Source organism: Nyctibius grandis, chromosome 1, assembly GCF_013368605.1.
Source record: "Nyctibius grandis isolate bNycGra1 chromosome 1, bNycGra1.pri, whole genome shotgun sequence".
Lineage (NCBI taxonomy): Eukaryota > Metazoa > Chordata > Aves > Nyctibiiformes > Nyctibiidae > Nyctibius > Nyctibius grandis.
The window spans coordinates 19,376,173-19,393,571 of record NC_090658.1 but is presented as its reverse complement, the minus strand read 5'-3'; the positions used below and the strand labels follow the sequence as shown (position 1 = coordinate 19,393,571).

Genomic DNA, 17,399 nt, shown 5'->3' with positions numbered 1-17,399 from the left:
TTGCGGGTAGCGAATGCAACTGGGTACCTCGCTGCTAGCGACATGAAAGAGGATTGCAGGTTTTTAAGGGGTGAGTTTTGGTCTCAGGCCAGCCAGATGAACACCAAATTCCATTCTTGAATTCTACGGACTAGTGTTGCTTTTCCTTCTCACGTTCCCTTATCCAACCCAACCCCCTCCTTTTACAAGAGAACTAGCTCTGCGTGTGTGTCCCTGCAGGAGAAGTCCCCGGATTCTTGTTAGGAAAAACAGCATATAAAACATCTCAGAGCAAAAGCACTTCCTGAAAGGGAGGGCAGTTGTTAGAAATTAAAGTATTTGCTTTTTGTTTTCTGGCTCTGGTCATCTTTTTGAGTAAATAATTTTGTGCCTCTATTTCCCTTCATGCTCCTTTGTCCAGGTGGTTTCAAGTGTAAGATTTTTACATCAGGGAAAGTGTGTTTGAACACCCTGGCAACAGGGAGGGCAGGGACCTGACCCCAGATCTTGCAGGACTGACAGTGTTAACACACATTGAACAAATGGCAGGGGATAGAAAGTCCCAGCAAGTAGAAATCACCAGCCCTGAGCAGGCAGTGGATCAGTGCTGGCAGTGGATCAGTGCTGGCAGTGGGATGAGCTGGCAGGGCCCAAGACGTGCATCTCCTACAGAGTTCGATCCGGTGCTGCCCTGAGTAGGGTTTACTCAGGAGCCTCCTCCACCGGCTTTCTGTTCAAAGCAGCACAAGCAGCAGCTCTCCTGTGGTCTCTGGCTGCTCCGGGGTGGAAGCAGAGTTTTTCCCTGGAGAGAAGCAGACGCCATGCGAGACAGGTGACTTAAGGGTGGGGGAGAGAGGTGGAAAGAGAAAAACCTGCCAGTGTAAAAGCAGCACCAGCCCCTGGGACATCTCTCAGAGCAGTAAATCCTCACATAAAGCATTTCCAGTGCCTCACTGGAGAGCATCACTCGTGGTGGGTCAGGGGCCTGACGCGCAGGAGGTGGCAGACCCGTGTCCCCAGTCCCACCATGGAGGTGTGTGAAGCAGGGTCCTGGGCATTACAGGGTTCATCCCTGGGGCCCCAGGGTGGGCGTCTCATGCTGCTTGTGGGAGCAGAGTGTGACCACTTCCATGGACTTAAAACCATGCAGAAAAAGCACAAATCAAACCAACAGATACCACAGCGAGGCCCTGCCTGCCTTCCCCATTTGCAGGGTTTGTTTTTTATTTTATTTTTTACACTTCACAATAACAAAGAATGAATTAATGCTTTTACTTTCATTGCTGGATGTGCTCATTGTGCGTGTGGCCATTTTGCTTCAGAAGGTCCTGTTTTAAAATCTTGTCTAAAAAAATCCACTTGTTTATCAGATACCCAAAACTGAGAGCAACTCACACCCACACAACCCACCAATGGCTCAGAGATGAACAGAACTGCTTTAATTCCTGGTGTCAGGGAAAGGATTGGAGGGATGTCACTTGTCTTGGAAACCTGATGTTTGCATGGTGGTTTTCCTCTCATGATGATTTTGAGTGAGCAACCAAAGCTGGCAGGTCACAGCAAGCCGAGGGCTTGGTATCCCAGGGAGAACAAAGCATCACGACCAACCTGTGGTCACACACTTCAGCCAGCAGCACCCGCATTCCTCCCAGGGAAGAGAACGAAGCGCAGACCCAAACGAAACTGTGAGTCAGAAAGCTGGCCCTCAGCGTGGCAGGGGCTGGCCCTCAGGGGGACATGGTGCTGGGGCTGGCAGAGAGCTCCAGCCCTGGGCAGTCACAGCAAGGGGAGACGTGTTTCCCCAGTCTCTCACTGCCAGAAACAGGAGTCTCTACCCAGAAACAGGATGCGGGTGTCATGAAGCTCTTCATCCGGCATGGAGCTGCTCGGTGGGAAGGGGTTGTATTCATTTCAATGATCCCCCCAGCTCCCAAGGGGAGCATCGACTGGGAGAACTGCCGGGGATGGGTGGCAAATCCCAAACCAGTGACGCCTGGGGACCAGGCAGGGACGGGCAGAGCGCCTCAGACAACCCCTGGGAAGCTCCTTCCCTCAGGGAACGGCACCCCCCTCCCGTGGGGCCCGGCACCCACCTCCCCGCAGGGCCCGCCCGGGCCTGGGCCGGCCCTTCCCGCTCCCCCGTCCCCCGCCGCCGCCGAGGGAGCATTGCCACCTCCCGGCCTCCGCGGGAAGCGCCTCGGCCCGGGAAGCCGGAGCGGGAGAGGGGGGGGGAGGCGTTTTTAAGGTACGGTGGAAAGGAGCAGCCTCAGCACAGCCCCTTTTGGGGATTCAAACCCGACACGAGCCCTCCCCACCGAAACCTGGAGGGTGCACAGACCCCCCCTAGCAAGGCATCAGCACACACGTTATTTCCAAATCGGCGGGGACCTGGAACTGTCAGGCACATCCCCGAGCGAGAGCAGCTCGGGAGGAGGGCATCCTTCTGCTCAGCACCCCGCAGATGCTACTTGGCCTCCCTCGCACACCCCCTGCAAAGTCACCCCCTGCCACAGCACCAAAACCCTTGGAATGAGACGCAAAGGCAGGAGACTTCCCACCCCGGCAGCTCCCCATCCCTCCCCGGCCGCACCCAGCGCCCGTGGCAGAGCCGTGGCGGGCAGGGGACAGGGCAAAACCCAAAGGGGCTGCTGCCAGCTTCGAGGCTGCCAGGCTCACCTCGCTCCCGGGGCGGCAGTGAGGGCTCTCCAAGGGGAAAAAAACCCATTGCTGGTGGCACCAACCCCAAAGTTGCAGCGTTTCATTGCTCTGCACCTCAGCATTAAAAACAACAACAACAAAAAAACCCAAAACCCCCAAACCCTCCCTGGCACAACTGAGATTCTCCCCACACCTTCATTTATGGCCAGCAGTATGTAAGTGGCAGCAACTGAAGTAATTTATTTAAGCAATTCAGACCTTCCTTTTGGGGTCTCATTGCTCAAGCAGCGCAGCTCCCTCCAGCCCATTCTCGGGGCAGGGGCTCTCCCTGAGAGGGCCAGGCAGTAGCACCGCCCTGCATCATCCATGGCATGGGCAAAACACCTCTTGAGGGGCTTCCCAGGGACTCCCAAAACCACACCAGCTGGTACCACTAACAAACAACTCCCACCACGTGAGCCTCAGGCACCTATCAACCACCACAGCAAGTCCTGCATTTTCAGAGGTTGCAATGCCCAGCTGGTCCCCAGCACCCCCTTATTTATAGGAGGTTCATTCTTGCAAGTAATACCTAATCAGATAATTAAGAAGAAAATTAGCTGTCCCCTCCCCACCTACAGCCTGAGCAGGCTGCCTGTACCCCCGTGGCACTGCTGGAGGTGCTGGCAGGCTCTGTGCTGTAACAGTGGAAGCCTCAGCAACACATGAAGTTTTCTTTGTTGCATTAATATAAGCACTGGCCTCTCTTCTCAATATTGAGTTTATTAATCCCAGAAGTGGCAGGGTGCCCGTGGCTTTGCTTTGGGGATGCAGCAAAGCCGGGCAGGGGTGCAAGAAGGGCTTTTGCTGTGGTGTGTGCCAGCTTGGCCCTGGGGCCTGCCCCTTCCCAACCCAGTGCATAAACCTCAAGGTCAGCAGGCGCCAGTGCTCAGTCAGGAGGGGTTTCTTTGCCTGACTTCTTCCCTTTCCCTCTCCGCCACAATGTTGTGGTCTTTCCTTAACTCTCAAGAGGGGTTTTAACAGAACACAGTTGATGTTCTTATTCTTTACCTTCTGATTCTGCATTTTAGGGTACAGCTGGGCAAGTTTTGGAGGCTTTTGTTTTCCTCCACAGGTAGGAAGGGGAATCACGTACCAATGAGATTCTCAGTGGCCCCCAGGAACTGAAGCTATAAGTAAAACATCGGTTGTCGGTAATGATGCTGCGGGAGTGTGCAAGCCAGCCAGATAGGAAACACATACACCTTTCTCACAGCCTGTGAGAAACTGCTGTGTGCAGGTATAGCAGCCTCACATCTATACTACTACTAGTTCTTTCTCGTAGCAAGAGGTTTCTAATCTTTAAGCAAAGTCCACACTGGGGTTCTCTTGCAGTTATTTAGAGGTGCCGTGGTGAGCAGCAGAGATGCTGCAAGGACCAGTTCCCAGGCCAGCCTGCTCCTGGGGGTCTGAGCACCGGGTGTTAAATCTGACTTTCCTTACGGGACAGCCCACCTGCCCGCCTCGGCCACTCTGTCCCAGGACAGGTTCCAGGAGGGACCGGAGCTGCCTCCAGGCTCTACAACCTGATTTCTCCTTCAGTGCAAAACCAATCCAGGTTTGTTTTCATGGCCTTTGCTCTCAAGCGCTTCCCCCAGTGCCGCCCATGGTGAAGCTGAGATGGAGAGGAGCAGGGGAAGCACATGGCTGCGCCAGGCAGCTCTGACACCCCTGGGTGCTTTGATATCCTTCAGCACAGAAATCGCGGGGTGGCACTCAGAAACCGCTCAGTGGGAGCTGCAACACAGTGCCAGCGAAAAACATAAAGACTGAAAAAATTCCTGGTGTGGAGCTGCCTTTGGTGGGCTTCCCTACAGAAGGGGGATGGAGAAACTCAGGTCTCTCCGGCCTGTGCCCCCCCACCCAGCCTGCAGCCCCCCCACCCAGCTCTGGCTTTGCTCTCACCCTGCAGAGCCAGTTCCCATTTGTCAGGATCTGACCCTGGTGCAGGGTCCTCCCCTACTCTTGCTTTTTCGCAGCACCACTCCCAGCAAGTGCTGGGGCAACCAAAGCCGGAGCCTGATTCCCCCCAAAATCATCACGGACACAAAAGCCGGCTCCTGGGTTGTTCCCAGGCTGCTGCAAGCTGCGCGGGGCTGACGCAGACCATACACCAGGCAAACGCTTCCCATATGCTTTTATTTGCAAAGTTACAGGATTTTTTTACAGGCACTGTGCGTTGGGCGTTTCAGACCAGTTCGGATTTTTCTCTGTATTACCAATGACCAAAAGGGCAGGTGGGAGTGGGGAAAATCCCTCACAGCAACCATTCCAGCCTCCAGAAAGGCATAAGACATCTGAGAGGAACAATCTGCTTCTTCTGAAGCCACAAAGCAAGGAATCTGGTTTATAAACAGCCTTAAAAAATAATGTACATATATAAGAGCAGCTCGAAGCTAAAGTACAGCGATAACTGATACATACCTATGCATATCTGCTCACACCCTTTCTCCAAAGCTGGAAAAGGCGTGGTTTAAAAACTAAAAACACAGTTTAAAAAAAAAAAAAAAGAGGGATTCCATGCATTAGCTTTTAGTGTTTTGTGCAATTAAAATGGATGAAAATAAATATAACTTAAAAAAACCCAACCTTTTCCATGACACTAATGGAACAGAGGCAAGTCTATAAGGCACTTCCACATGGGCTATTCTAGAAAGCCTGACAAAGAGCTAAAACAGTGCAACCATTTACAATGGCATCAGATGAGCTAAAGACATCTGCCTGGTGAGATATGAACGGAGAAAAAACCTTAGGAGACTTCAGTCCTCAGGAAAGAGGCTGGGGCATGGCTGCAGACGGCTCAATGGCCAACTCCTCCTCCTTATTGCTGCCAGGAGAAGACCTCCCCCACCGAGGATGCTGGACCCACCAAACGATGGCAGAGGGGCTTTGGAGCACCACTCCTGGGGAGCGAGATGAGATGGTGGGTTTGGGGATGCAGCGGGTGAGGGATTTGCGGCTGTCGAGCTCCTGCACCACCTCCAGCGCTGCACACTCCTTCTGTCCTCAACGTGAGGGATCCCCCAGCTCGCCCAGCAGCCTCCCCTCCCCGCCGGCCTCAATCGCTGACCTTTAGTGAGCCAGCTCCGCTGCAAGCAAGCAGCTTCATTCAGATGTTCCAGGAAGTTAAAAAATAGCCTCTGCCCTAAATAGGGAACTGGGTGTTTGTACAGGAGCGGGAGCGCAGAGTCCGTAGGCGCAGCCCGAGCAGGCTGGGGAGGCAGCGGCGGAGAGCGGCGGCAGAGTCAGCCAGCACTGCGGGAAAAAGGGAAGGCACGGGGATGCCTGACCCCAGCTCCGCTTTGCTGAAGACAACTAAACCCATCACCTCAAGAGCTGCTTTGCTGCTGTAACCCTTCACCTGCTGCTGATAAAAATTACGGAGATGCTCCAGCCTGGAGGGTCGCCCTGGGCCAGGTGTGGGCATCGGAGGCACTACCCATACCCACGTGCTCTGCTGCCGCCAAAAAAGACTGATCAACCTGGATGGCCACTTTAGGTCTCATAGTAGTCCCTTATAAGCTATTTTTCTCCCCCCTGGCCTTGCCCAAAGTCTTTATTCCCCGTAGAGGGCTGAAGACCCCAGCTAAGGAGGGCTGGAAGCAGCTCCTAACAGGGGAGCTGGGTCTCTGGAGAGGAGCTCGAAGTATTAGCCACCACACCAGTGCATCCAGCACAGGGGACGTGGGTGGGAGGCACCTGGCCATGGAAATACCTGTGCCCAACCGTGTGGCCCCACAGCAGGAGGGAAACCTTCACCCTCCAGTGTCACCTGAAAAAAACAGAGCAACATCTACAGAATGTCTTGAACACAAAGAAAAAAACAAATCTGCCCTTCTAGCATCTCTTAAGGACTTGGCACAGTCAGTTTCCTAGGCTGAAAGGTGCTGGTGGCAAAGACAACTAAAGGGCTCCCACCCCAGTACCCTTTGCTGTCTCCAGGCCTTGCTCATGCACTCTGGCTGCCAGAAGGTCCTGGGCATGTCCACTGAGTGTTTCTGGGATGAAGCTACTGATCCCAGCGCAGGGAGAGGCTCCTTCCTCTGCCAGCCCTCTTAAAATCAGGCTGCGCAAGAGACAAAAGCGCGGCAGGCAAAGCACACACTTGCCTAAGCAACCCTTGCTGGGCTGCTCCTGGCCTGCACAGCCACGTGCTCTCACCGACTCTGCGAAGCCAAGGTTTCAAGTTCAGCTTTTGTTCTGGCAGGTTAGCTCTCTATTTACATGAAGAGGGGGAAAAAAACCCCAAGACAACCTAAAAAAAACCCCACAACAAAACCGCATTAAATAGGGAGAGTATAGCTTTCAAACGGGAAGGGCGAGGGCTGGAAAGTGTCTTGTAGTGCAGTTCAGAAGAGTCATTCGGGGGCAGGCTGGGGGTAGTGGCAGAGTCGGACACGAGGCTTTAATGCAAGTCTTCGCTCTGGGACAACTCTGTCAGGATCTGAATGAGGTTGTCCAGCCCCCAGAGGTAGCCGTCCTCTCTGTTCCCTTCCACCCAGGGCACGTTGTGCTGGAGAACTTGTCCCTCCGGCAGCGGGGTGGTTTTCCCAAAGTCAATCATCCAGACTTTGGCCTGTTCCTTCTTGTCGTGAATGAAGAGGAGGGAGCTCCCGATCACCTGCAGAGAGGAGAGACCAGTTAGTGATGCTCCTGTTGCTCATTCTCAGCCAGCTTCGGGGCTTTCTGACACCTTATCTCAGGCTGCATTTGCAAGAGATGATGCTGAGATTTTGCATGAGCAAAAGCAAGTTCTGTGTGTTGCACATGCAAATCGGGTATTCAGACAAGCTGATTTACTCATACAAATCCCAGCTCTTGGCAGAAGGAGAGGATGAGAAAAACATGGGCATGAAATATAGAGATGTCATTTTGGAAACCAAGTCAAAGTCCTCGTGGAAAGAGAGATGAATTGTCTCAGCCTTCAGATGGGGATTTTTTCCAAGGCTGCTTCTTTGTGACCAGCTTGTGCTATTCATGCTCACCAGCCCTGCAGACATCACCACAGGGATGGGTATGCTCCAAGTACAAGTTACTTGCAATGTGCTGTCTTCTGCCTGAAACACCATCCAATTGCACCCAGATTCCCCCTAGAATATCCTCCTGGCTTTCACAGTGCTCTGTAATGCAAATTACAGAGGTGCCTGTATATGAATTCCCTTTTCCATGAGTTCACTCAGCTGCATCTACTTTGAAGGGCTCTTTCACATCCTGATCGGCCTTCGGGAAAATCCTGCAGCAAGTATTGGCCTGGGCAAGCCCGGGGAAGCCCCCAGGTGCATTTGAGAAGGTGAAGCACATCGCCTCTGACAGCAGAAGTCTTAAGGTCTGTCGCAGCGGGATGAGACCCCACGCGCCCAATGCTCACCACCCACGGAGCAGAGAGATGCTCAGCAGGTGGGTACCTCCAGCTCAGCCCATGCCAGCTCACAGTCCCAGCCATGCTGCCACCCAGCAGCAGCTCTGCTGTGGCTTCCCAGTGCTTGGGGAACACGTACTGGTGTCAGGCCATTCACCATCGTGCTCATCTGCTGGATCTGCTCCTCTGGTCAGAAGATTTTAGCAGGTGGTACTACAGAAAAGCACCAACAGGCGTGCTTCAGAGCTGTCCCAAATGAAGATTCCTTTCCAAATTATGTCCAATGTGCATGAATTGGTGGATTACAAACTCACTTGCCCTTGTACCACGAATAGGGACCTTGGTGAGCAGAGTGCAATGGCTGTTAGCAGACAGGACGCAGTGTGCTGAGAGCCAGGAGTGCTCCATAAGCTGTGGATATACACGGAGGAGTGCAGCTCTAGGAGCATCCAGCTGGTGTCAGCCCTCCAAAACAGCAGCACTAAACATTACCAGGGACTCCCACGTCCATGTTATCAACAGGGTTTAGTTTGAGGTTTGCCTTTGGATGTGGGTTTTGAATGGGAAGCACATACTGTTTGCAAAAGTTATTATCACAGAATCATAGAATGGTTTGAGTTGGAAGGGATCTTAAAGATCAGATTATGAATTTACATTTTTGAGGAGACTTCCTCCTTCAGTGCATTGGGAAAACGTCCAAGGTCCAGAGATAATTCATATCCCAGATAATACAAAGTTCCCAGAAATGCTTATCTTTAGGTCTTCTCCTTCTAAGCTCTTACAGCTCTCTCTTGGCCAGGACAGAGCATTTAAACTTTAAGGAAAAGCCTTTTGCTGGCGTTCTTTGCTCGCCTGTCCTGGGTCACTGAATTCTCCTGCAGCTCCTCCTCAGAGCTGTGACCAGCGAGGGGCCCGCAGACCTTGGCAGACCTTCTGCTGTGCTTCGTCTCAAAGTGGGACAGAGAGTCAAAGCTGCTGCTTTTTAATTTTTAAGGAGTGGAAACTCCTTTCAAAACCCCCTTGAAAGGCTGTTTTGTTTCTGTGTTTTCAAATGAAACCCTGGCACTTGGTTTCAGGGAGCATTTTGTTTCCCGTGTTGAACTGACCTGAAACACTCGGTTTCAACATGCCCCTTCCAATTGCCTTACAGGCGCTGCCATCAGGAGGCACAGCCCCATCTGCCTCCTCCTCCTGGCAGGACCCTCCGTGTGTGGCCGGGGCCAAGGTGGTTCATGTGGCCCCAGCTGAGGGACAGCGAGATGTTGGAGCTGTGGCTCCTGCTCCCTGTGAGTCGAGGGTTCCTATGAGGCTCTTTTGCCCATAGCAACACGTGCCAAGGACATGTGCTCTCATGTTTTGATAAGTAGATGCAACAGCAAATACTCTTTGACAATGCTAAATCAATAAAATTATTTAATTAAATTATGGAGCATTCCAATTCCTGTTGAAACAGCTAAAAAATGTAGTGCTTCCTATTTGTTTTCCCATCAGAACTGAATTTTCATTGCAGAAAATGTTGATTTCATGGACACTCATTTCTGGAGGAAAGCCCTTCCAAGGGAAGAGTCCTGACCGCAGTGCCCCAACCAGCTCAGCAAAGGCAGTTTTGAGATATCTGCAATTTATGGCTACGTTGAAGCCTTGTTCAATCACATGGAGCAACTGGCAGCCAAATGATACGTGACATGCACTCAGACAGGCATTTCTCTCCAGAAAAACCCTATACTTTTACACAAGGATTTTTCCCAGTCATACAAATCCATAAGTAGCCCAAATTCCTCCTAGATCACTTTTAATCTGTATGAATATTGGTTTTCTGTAGATTTGAGCCCATGTGAGATGCATGAACAGTCATCAGCTGTATTTCCACATAAGTATTAGGTAAACAGGAGCATGAAAATATGGATATAAGAATAAATTCAAAATTGTAGAAATTTACAGCCTCGGACTTTGACTTCTCTCCTTGGACAAGCTGAGATTAAACTGTTTGCATTTCCAGGCAGATCTATCTAAACACGAGTATTACCTCATGGCACTTGAAGAACGGGGATGTCTCCAGGGTAGCGCGGATACCCTTCAACCGGTTAAGGTAACTGTTCTGGAATGACAAAAGCAAAAACCCAAACCCAAGCCGTCAGCGCTGCGGGAAGCCTACATAAAAACCACTGCATGGGGCGGACAGGAAAGTCACCCCTCCCAGCATCCTCTCCATGATACCACGTTTGCATGGAGAGATACCAGAGCTGTCCCTCAGCCACCCGCTCAGCATCCTCCCACAGACCTGTCCCCTAGGAGGGTGTCCCATCTTTTTTGTGATCCACTTATCCTTTTGGCCTCTACAGCATTCTGTGAGCTCCTGTAGCTTCCAAAACTTAGTGAGAGCATTTGCTTTTGCTGAACTGGTACTTTCTGCAGACTTTTCCTGCTGCATCCATGGTGCTCCCGAGGAGGGAACAGCTAATTCAGCTGCTGCTGCTGTGCGTGCACAGCCATACTGCTTTTTTGCCCTCACCTGCGCTCTTTTTAATAGGTCAGCTCTTCACCTCAGCTGTCATTTTATCACTCAGTCAGTTAAGCATCGTGAGACACTTCCACAACTCCGTATCAGCATTTCTGCAAAGTTGGTACCATAGGTGGAAGGGCTTTCACACTAGTCAGCACACAGGTCCAGCACCCACACTGCTGTTCGAGCATCCCTGTAAATTGCTGGAAGGCACTAAATATTCTCAGGGGGCTCCTCTGATAATCTGATTTTGAGGTTTAGATAGAAGGACTAAGCAAAGGAACATGCACAGCAGGTATCTGGGCACTATAATACACCTAAATTTTCACACTTCGACTGCATGGGGAGATGTGGAGGTTGCTGTATTGCAACGGTTTGGCCAAGGAGCCCCATCCAGAGCCTGGGCATGATGGTGTGAGTGTGCTCCAAGCTCTTTAGGGATAAAATGCAGTCAGGCACCTTCATTTTCAGCGCCAGGAATAATCCCTGGGTAACTCTTGTCAAAGCAAACATGCCAGTTGGAAGGAGGCAGTGCCAAGGGCCACTCCAGCTGGAGCCTTGTGTTTGTAGGCTTTATATAGCACAGCTTAAAATGGGAGTGCTTTATCAAATAGGATATTTGACACAGTCAGTGTAAACTGTTTACAGCTACATCTCTTATTCTCCTGGCAACATAGTGAAACTTGGGAAATGCCGACTGCGGCTTGCCCATGCGAAGGGTGCCTGGCGCAGGCAGGGGGATGCCTTGACCCCCCCGTCCTGTGAGACTGAGCGCAGGGCAGCCCGCTCTGCCAGGGCGGGAGCCCCCGCCATCGCATACTGGGGCGAAGAGTGGGCTCAGAGGCTGCCGTCAGCCCCAGAGACGAAGGGGCAGAGCACAGCTGTGCCTCTGCAGTGGGTTTTGGGGCCCACCCTTGAGCATCCTCAGCAGACTCAGACCTGGCCCGAGCAGTGCTGCTGCAGCCAGTGTGTCCCCTCCCAGCCCTCCGCTGCTCTCCTCTCACCCCTGTGCCAGGATGGCATTTCTCTCTGCCATTTTTCATGCTTTTTTAAGAGAGGTTGCTCGGGCTGCAGCCCCTTAGGACAGGGAGCTGATGAGCTGAGGCTGCCCTCTGCAGGAGGAGCTCTCTCCAGGCAAGCCCCCCAGTGAGACCCCGCTCACCAAAACGTTGCGGTTTCCTCTAGTGAACTCCCTGAAGGCCTCCGTGACTTGTTCCTTTGTCCGTGTCTTCTTGAAGTCCCGGTTCACAGTGCCGTCCTCTTTCTTGAAGAGAAGGGAGAGCAGTGAGCGGGATGGAGAGGGAGGGATATGGGGCAGGACTGGTGTTTCAGCACCCATGCACATCCCTGAGTAGCATGTGACCAGCCTTTTTGGCAGCTGAAGGACCCGTCTATGGAGGAGGGGTGAGCAGAGGCAGCAGCTCTCTGTCTTGCACATCCCAAATCATCCCACAGCTCTGCTGTGTTGTCCCCTAATGCAAATGGCAAGTCTTCATCATCTCACGCTTGCCGAGGTCACTGGCAATGTGGACAAGTTACCTCTCATGGACTGGGCACTCACTGCCAGCAAAGGCTGGAGACCACCCATTTTTGGCCACACTGTGCCCAAATGGCTTCCCATTGCTGCTGTGGCCAAGCACAGGTGCTGACACCAGCCTCGGGCTGCACCCCTGCTTGGGGAAGAAAGCAGATCATGACCATGGCAGGACAAAACCGAGTGTGGACGGAGACAACATCTCAGGAGCAGCCACAAAACCCCCTCCACGCACCACTGCAGCAAGGAGATGAACGCAAGGAGCAAGCCCCGCGGCTGTCTTGCCTCACTAGTCCTTTGATAGCCCACGGATAGCAAACCCTGAAAGGCAGCAGCCCGGCACGGACATGCAGTGAGCAGCCTTGTGCCCTCCTCCGCATCTTCCCCAGAGGCACATCCATGCTTGGCCCGCCGAGGGGACGGCACGGCTTGGTCTGCTGCAGGGATGGCACACAGCCCTGACCCAGAGGCTCCCGGGTGAACCTCTGGGCAGCTTTGTGGTCGCTCCCCATCTCCCTGCTCCTGCTGGGGCTCCGATTTTTAGATCATCACGTTTCATTGTCCAGAGTGGCCACGGGTCGGGCAGGCAGAGCTCGCTTCCTGGATACAGGGGCTATTTTAAACCACACGTGCTCACAGCTCTGCTTGCAGAGCTCCATCCCACCACTCCAGACAGCTTGTTTGCACACAATAGAGAGAAGGGACAGAGGCCAAAAAGACATCCTGTGGGCTGGGAAAGATGAAGTAAGGATGAAGAAGCAGAGCAGAGGCTGGGGAAGGAAGAGAGCGCAATGAAATCACCTCCCCTGGAGATTCATGTGCCCTGGCAGGACTTTGAGATCCATCCAGGGAAGTGACCCAGGATGGGGCCATGTGCATCCCCCTGGACACAGGGCTGGCTGCGGGCATGGTGGCCAGTCCAGCTTGGGGGAAGGCTGAGCACCCAGGCTGCAGAGAGCTGGTCAAGGTGAGCCCAGCACCAAACCCACACCTACTGTACAGTTTGGGATGAATCTCACAGCACAATTTCAACTTCCAGCTTGTGTTTTGTGTGAGCGTTAACAAAGGCGATAATGAAAGCAATGTGGGAAAGGTCTTAGTCTCCAGGAAAAACTTTGTTTGCACAGGGTGCAACTAATGCACCCAGCTTCAAACCCCCCTGGACCCAGCATCAGCAGGGTCCAAGGACAATCTTCTCGCTGGAGACCTCCCTGCCGTAGCAGCCATCCTGCCAATGGACCAAGCAGAGCCAAGCTCTCTGCTTTCGGCTGCGTCTCAGGAGGCAGCAGGCTGCAGCAGCGCAGGCAGGAGGCCTCGCCGAGGATGCTCTGGTGGCACGTGCGCAATGTATAGGGGAAGGGTGCTACGCCACCATACGTCCGCCATGTGAGCCCTGACGTGGCAGTTCAGAAACCAACCCACCCTCTCCCCAGGGGATGATAGATATCAACTTGGAGAAGTGCCGCAGCACTAATTTCACATGTAAAGAGCACAACTTTCCACAAAGCATCCAAGAAAGGAGAGGGACTTCTAAGTGCTCCTAAAAATAAATGAAAACCACAGATGGCCTTTCAGATAAGGCAATCTAGGCTTCAGGAAAGCCAAACAGCCTATCTGTAGTGCTGCTCCCATCATTACCCACCTCCCGCGGTTTCCTTGCCCAGCCAGACGCTGCTGCCGTGGGGCTGACAACTGCCACGACATTTACAGGTGTCCAAGCCCCGAGGGGGCTGGCTTCCACACAGCAGAAATGTGAGGGGGGCTGATAAGGGCTATTGCAACCTCCGCCCCACCAGCGATTCCAGTTTGCACTGGCGTCACTGGGGCAGGGTTCGGGTCAGCCGGCTCTCCCTCCAGCACTGTGTCCGGCCTCGGATGGAGCTCACGAGCTGCCCGTCTTGGGAAAGTCAGGTGAGGGCTTTCAGGGCTCGTGCTGGGACCTTGCAAATGTCCCAGCCCCGGGGTATATAGTCCCACCACAGCCTTGCTGCAGGCGATGGTGAGTGACTCCCAGACCAGAGCACGAGCTCAGGAGTGACACTTCATGCAGTGAGCTCCAGTAAGCTTCAACTGGGTCACCAGGGATCCCTTGTATTACCTTTAGCATGGCAATTTTACTAATAGCTGCTGTTTCTAACAGTTTCAATCTACTCCAGAAAGTTAGATTAGTGTCATTCTCTCCTTTGGCAGAGGAAAATTTCCATTCTAAAGAACAAGAACTAGATTCTTGAGGCCACCTGGGAAAGCGAGAGCTCAGCCAGGAAAGGGTCCCCATCCTCATTCCCAACCCTGAGCTGCCTGTTCATCTCACCTGCCTGTGCTGTCCCAAAGGCTATCGCCGCTCCTCTCCTTCCCCTGTGCCCCCTTCCAGCCCACGTGCCCAGGGCCAAATCCTGCCCTTCCCTTGCACGGCAAGGTGCTCTCCTCTATCAGCCTCTGGGCAGGACATATTCACTCCTTCTCCTCCCAGGGAAGCATCCACAGCAGAAAAGAAAACATGGGGAGACTTGTCATTAAATAATATTTTCTGAAATTTCTTCTGAGGGCTCAGTAGCAGCTCAGGGCACCAAAGGTGCTTTTCCTAATGTGGAGACTTGACCCCAGAAACAGGGCAAACACAGGGATATGGCACAGCACGACCAGCTCTACAGCCCTGCTGGAAAAAAAGCCAGCTGGGAACCAGCTTTAATGCTTTAGCTTAGGGCAAAATAATCCAGAAGCTGAGGGATTTAAGGAGAATTACAGTAATTAGAGCCTTGATCAAATTAGTCAGCCCCTAGCAGCAGCAGCAGGATTACTCCTGGAGGCCAGCACTTCTCAACAGTTTTCAATTAAAGGGCCGCCTCACCTCTTTGAAAAGAATCCACTGCTCACCTCATGCAGCAGCTCGCTTGTGGTCAGCTAAAACAGAGGTGCAACTCACTGCTCCTTTATGGCTTTTATTTCCCTCCACAGTGTTTTTTTGCCTGTGTGGGAATATGATTTGGGTTTCTTTTTTTTACATTTTTCATTTCAAGTAGTTCACATGTGACCTGCTTTTGCCGTAAAGACCCCTAAATGTCCCCAGATCACAGGCTGAGAAGCACTGCTGGAGGCTAAGGATATATTATGTTGGACTATAAATAGACAGATATTCCTGGTTATAGCAAGAAAGCAGGGAGAAGAAACAGTGCATGGGAGCTGTGGTCCCAACTGGCCCACTGCTTTTTTATACAGCCGCAGTTTTATAATAAGCACCAGCAAAACAACAGCAATGGGAATGCAAAACAGCAGCAATGGGAACTAGGCAAAGGGTTGTCCCGAGCCAGAGCAGCTCTCAGGGTGCTCACGAGCACCCACAGCAGAAAAGGGACTTTGGGAGAGCTGGGGGGATCAGGGAAGAGCTGCGGGAGCAGGCAAGTGCCCTGACCCAATGTAGGCACTGCAGAAAGCTGCTGCGGGGGAGCATGACCGGCAGCATCCCAGGCAGGGGCATGGGTGCCTTGCATTGCTCATGCCGGAAAACTCTTGAAGGGGTTCAGGGCAAGGGCTGCTCCTTGCCTTTCCGAGAGTGGTTGAGTTAGAGAGAAATGCAATGTGCTCTGCTGGCCATGAAACAGTTGAACGAAGAAGGTACCCTCCTCCCTGTGTGCAACACAGGGCTCCTCACAGCCCAGGGACTTCATCCCACACAGCAGGACAGACAGATCCCTTCCCACCAGCAGTTTGGTACATGGGTAACCAGAAAGAGCAGCTCTGAGTGACCCTCTCCTGCTGATCACCTTTTAACCCATGGTCTAACATCTGCATTTGCTTGATGTTTCACTGGTGAGGCCAAGGGGAATGCTACCAGGAAAATCTGCAAAATCTGGTGTAAAGGTTTTTGCAGGGAATGGTTTAGTTTGTTTTAGTTCTGTCATTTCGACACCACCATCTCCGGTCAGGAGAGGTGCGGGAGTTTAATACCCCAGATGGGTATCCTGGGAAAATCCCAGCCAACTGAGGGAGGAGAAAAACAATCTGTGATCAAGAGGAGGAAACTCCTCCAACGAAGACACATGTAGAAATCGAGCAAGTAGCTGCTCTGAGCTATCACCTGGGCCCCTACAGTACCTCAAGCTTGAGTTACTCCAAGCACAACTTGACTGAGCTCTCCTCGGCTGCAAAGCCAATGCCAGGCCCAGGCATGCACTGAAACCCTTAGCTCAAGCGTGATATTACCTTTAATTCATGTTGGCTGGCTATCAAAAGGCATAGGCCATTGCTAATGTTCGTGCAAGTCTTCTATCACTAATACAACTGCTCTGCGGTTACAGACCTAATTCCATTCAAGTACCACCCCGGACACCACTCTCGGCACAAAGTCTGCTCGCCAGGAGAAAAACTCCTGGGCTGGCTCATCTAATGGGGACACAAAAGCACCCCAGCAGGTATCTCCAGAAACGCGAGCGTTAGCCCTGAGCAAGAACAGTCAGCAGGTTACACACGTGTGCAGGTGTCAGCAGAAAGTGCTGCTGCCTGTATTTGCCCCATTTCAGAGGGCTCAGCTGCTGAACTTTCCCAGGCAGGGATGTAAATACAGCCTCCTCACTGCATGCAGCTAAACTGACAGCTCCAACCAGAGGTCGGCACATGTTCAAGCTGGGATTTGGATTAATGGCTCAGCCTAGAGGCACAGCACTATCAAAAGCAAACAACTAATTCGAGCCTTCAAGTTGGAGCACGGCACTTTGCATTTCACAGTCAGGGAAGTCAACCAAATGGCTGATTTAATGAGATTATGGCTAAAACTGTCCTCTTGCATTGATGCCCTGAGCTCAGCTGCACTCTCAGAAGAGCAGCGCTGCCCCAGGCCAGGTGCCTGGAGAGGGTGGCTTGGCTGCAGGGACTGGGGATGTCCTGATGTGACATGGGCTCACCACCAGCCTGCCGTGCGTGTGTCTGTGTGTGCCTATGAGTTGAGTTTGGTTACCAAACACTGCCAGCAGCTGTTCCCTTTGCTCTGCACACCTGGAGCAGCCTCACCTTTATCCCCTCGATCCTGAAGCCCAGTGTGGCGGTCGAGCTGATGGTCTCCCTCCACTGCATGTAGCGAGGCTTGGTTACTGCTCGCAGCACGTTCTCCTCCTCGGTGGGGGCATCAGGGTCCACCTCAATCATCTTCTGGTACATGTCCTTCCGCAGGCTCGGTTTCTTCCGGGCCTTTATCAGCTCCTCCTCCAAGTACGTCCTGCAAGGAGTGAGGGGGAGGACATTAGCAGGGGTGTAGAGCCACCTTACAAGGTGCCACATACCCACAGACAGCCCTTACCCCAGAAATCAGGCCTATCCAGGATAGCTGATGCCCA

At 52.6% G+C, this 17,399-nt stretch overlaps 1 protein-coding gene across 1 annotated transcript in view; it reads right to left on the bottom strand.

Annotated features, from left to right (window-relative positions):
• Positions 1 to 4,796: 4,796 nt before the first annotated feature.
• Positions 4,797 to 17,399, bottom strand: part of ITPKB (inositol-trisphosphate 3-kinase B) — a 71,813-nt gene continuing 59,210 nt past the window's right edge. The window contains exons 5-8 of the mRNA XM_068412198.1: positions 17,077 to 17,281; positions 11,701 to 11,802; positions 10,062 to 10,133; positions 4,797 to 7,297 (exon numbers count right to left, since the gene is read on the bottom strand). Coding sequence (XP_068268299.1) covers positions 7,082 to 7,297; positions 10,062 to 10,133; positions 11,701 to 11,802; positions 17,077 to 17,281 — 595 coding nt within the window. The 3' untranslated portion in view covers positions 4,797 to 7,081. The remainder of the gene's footprint in view (positions 7,298 to 10,061; positions 10,134 to 11,700; positions 11,803 to 17,076; positions 17,282 to 17,399) is intronic.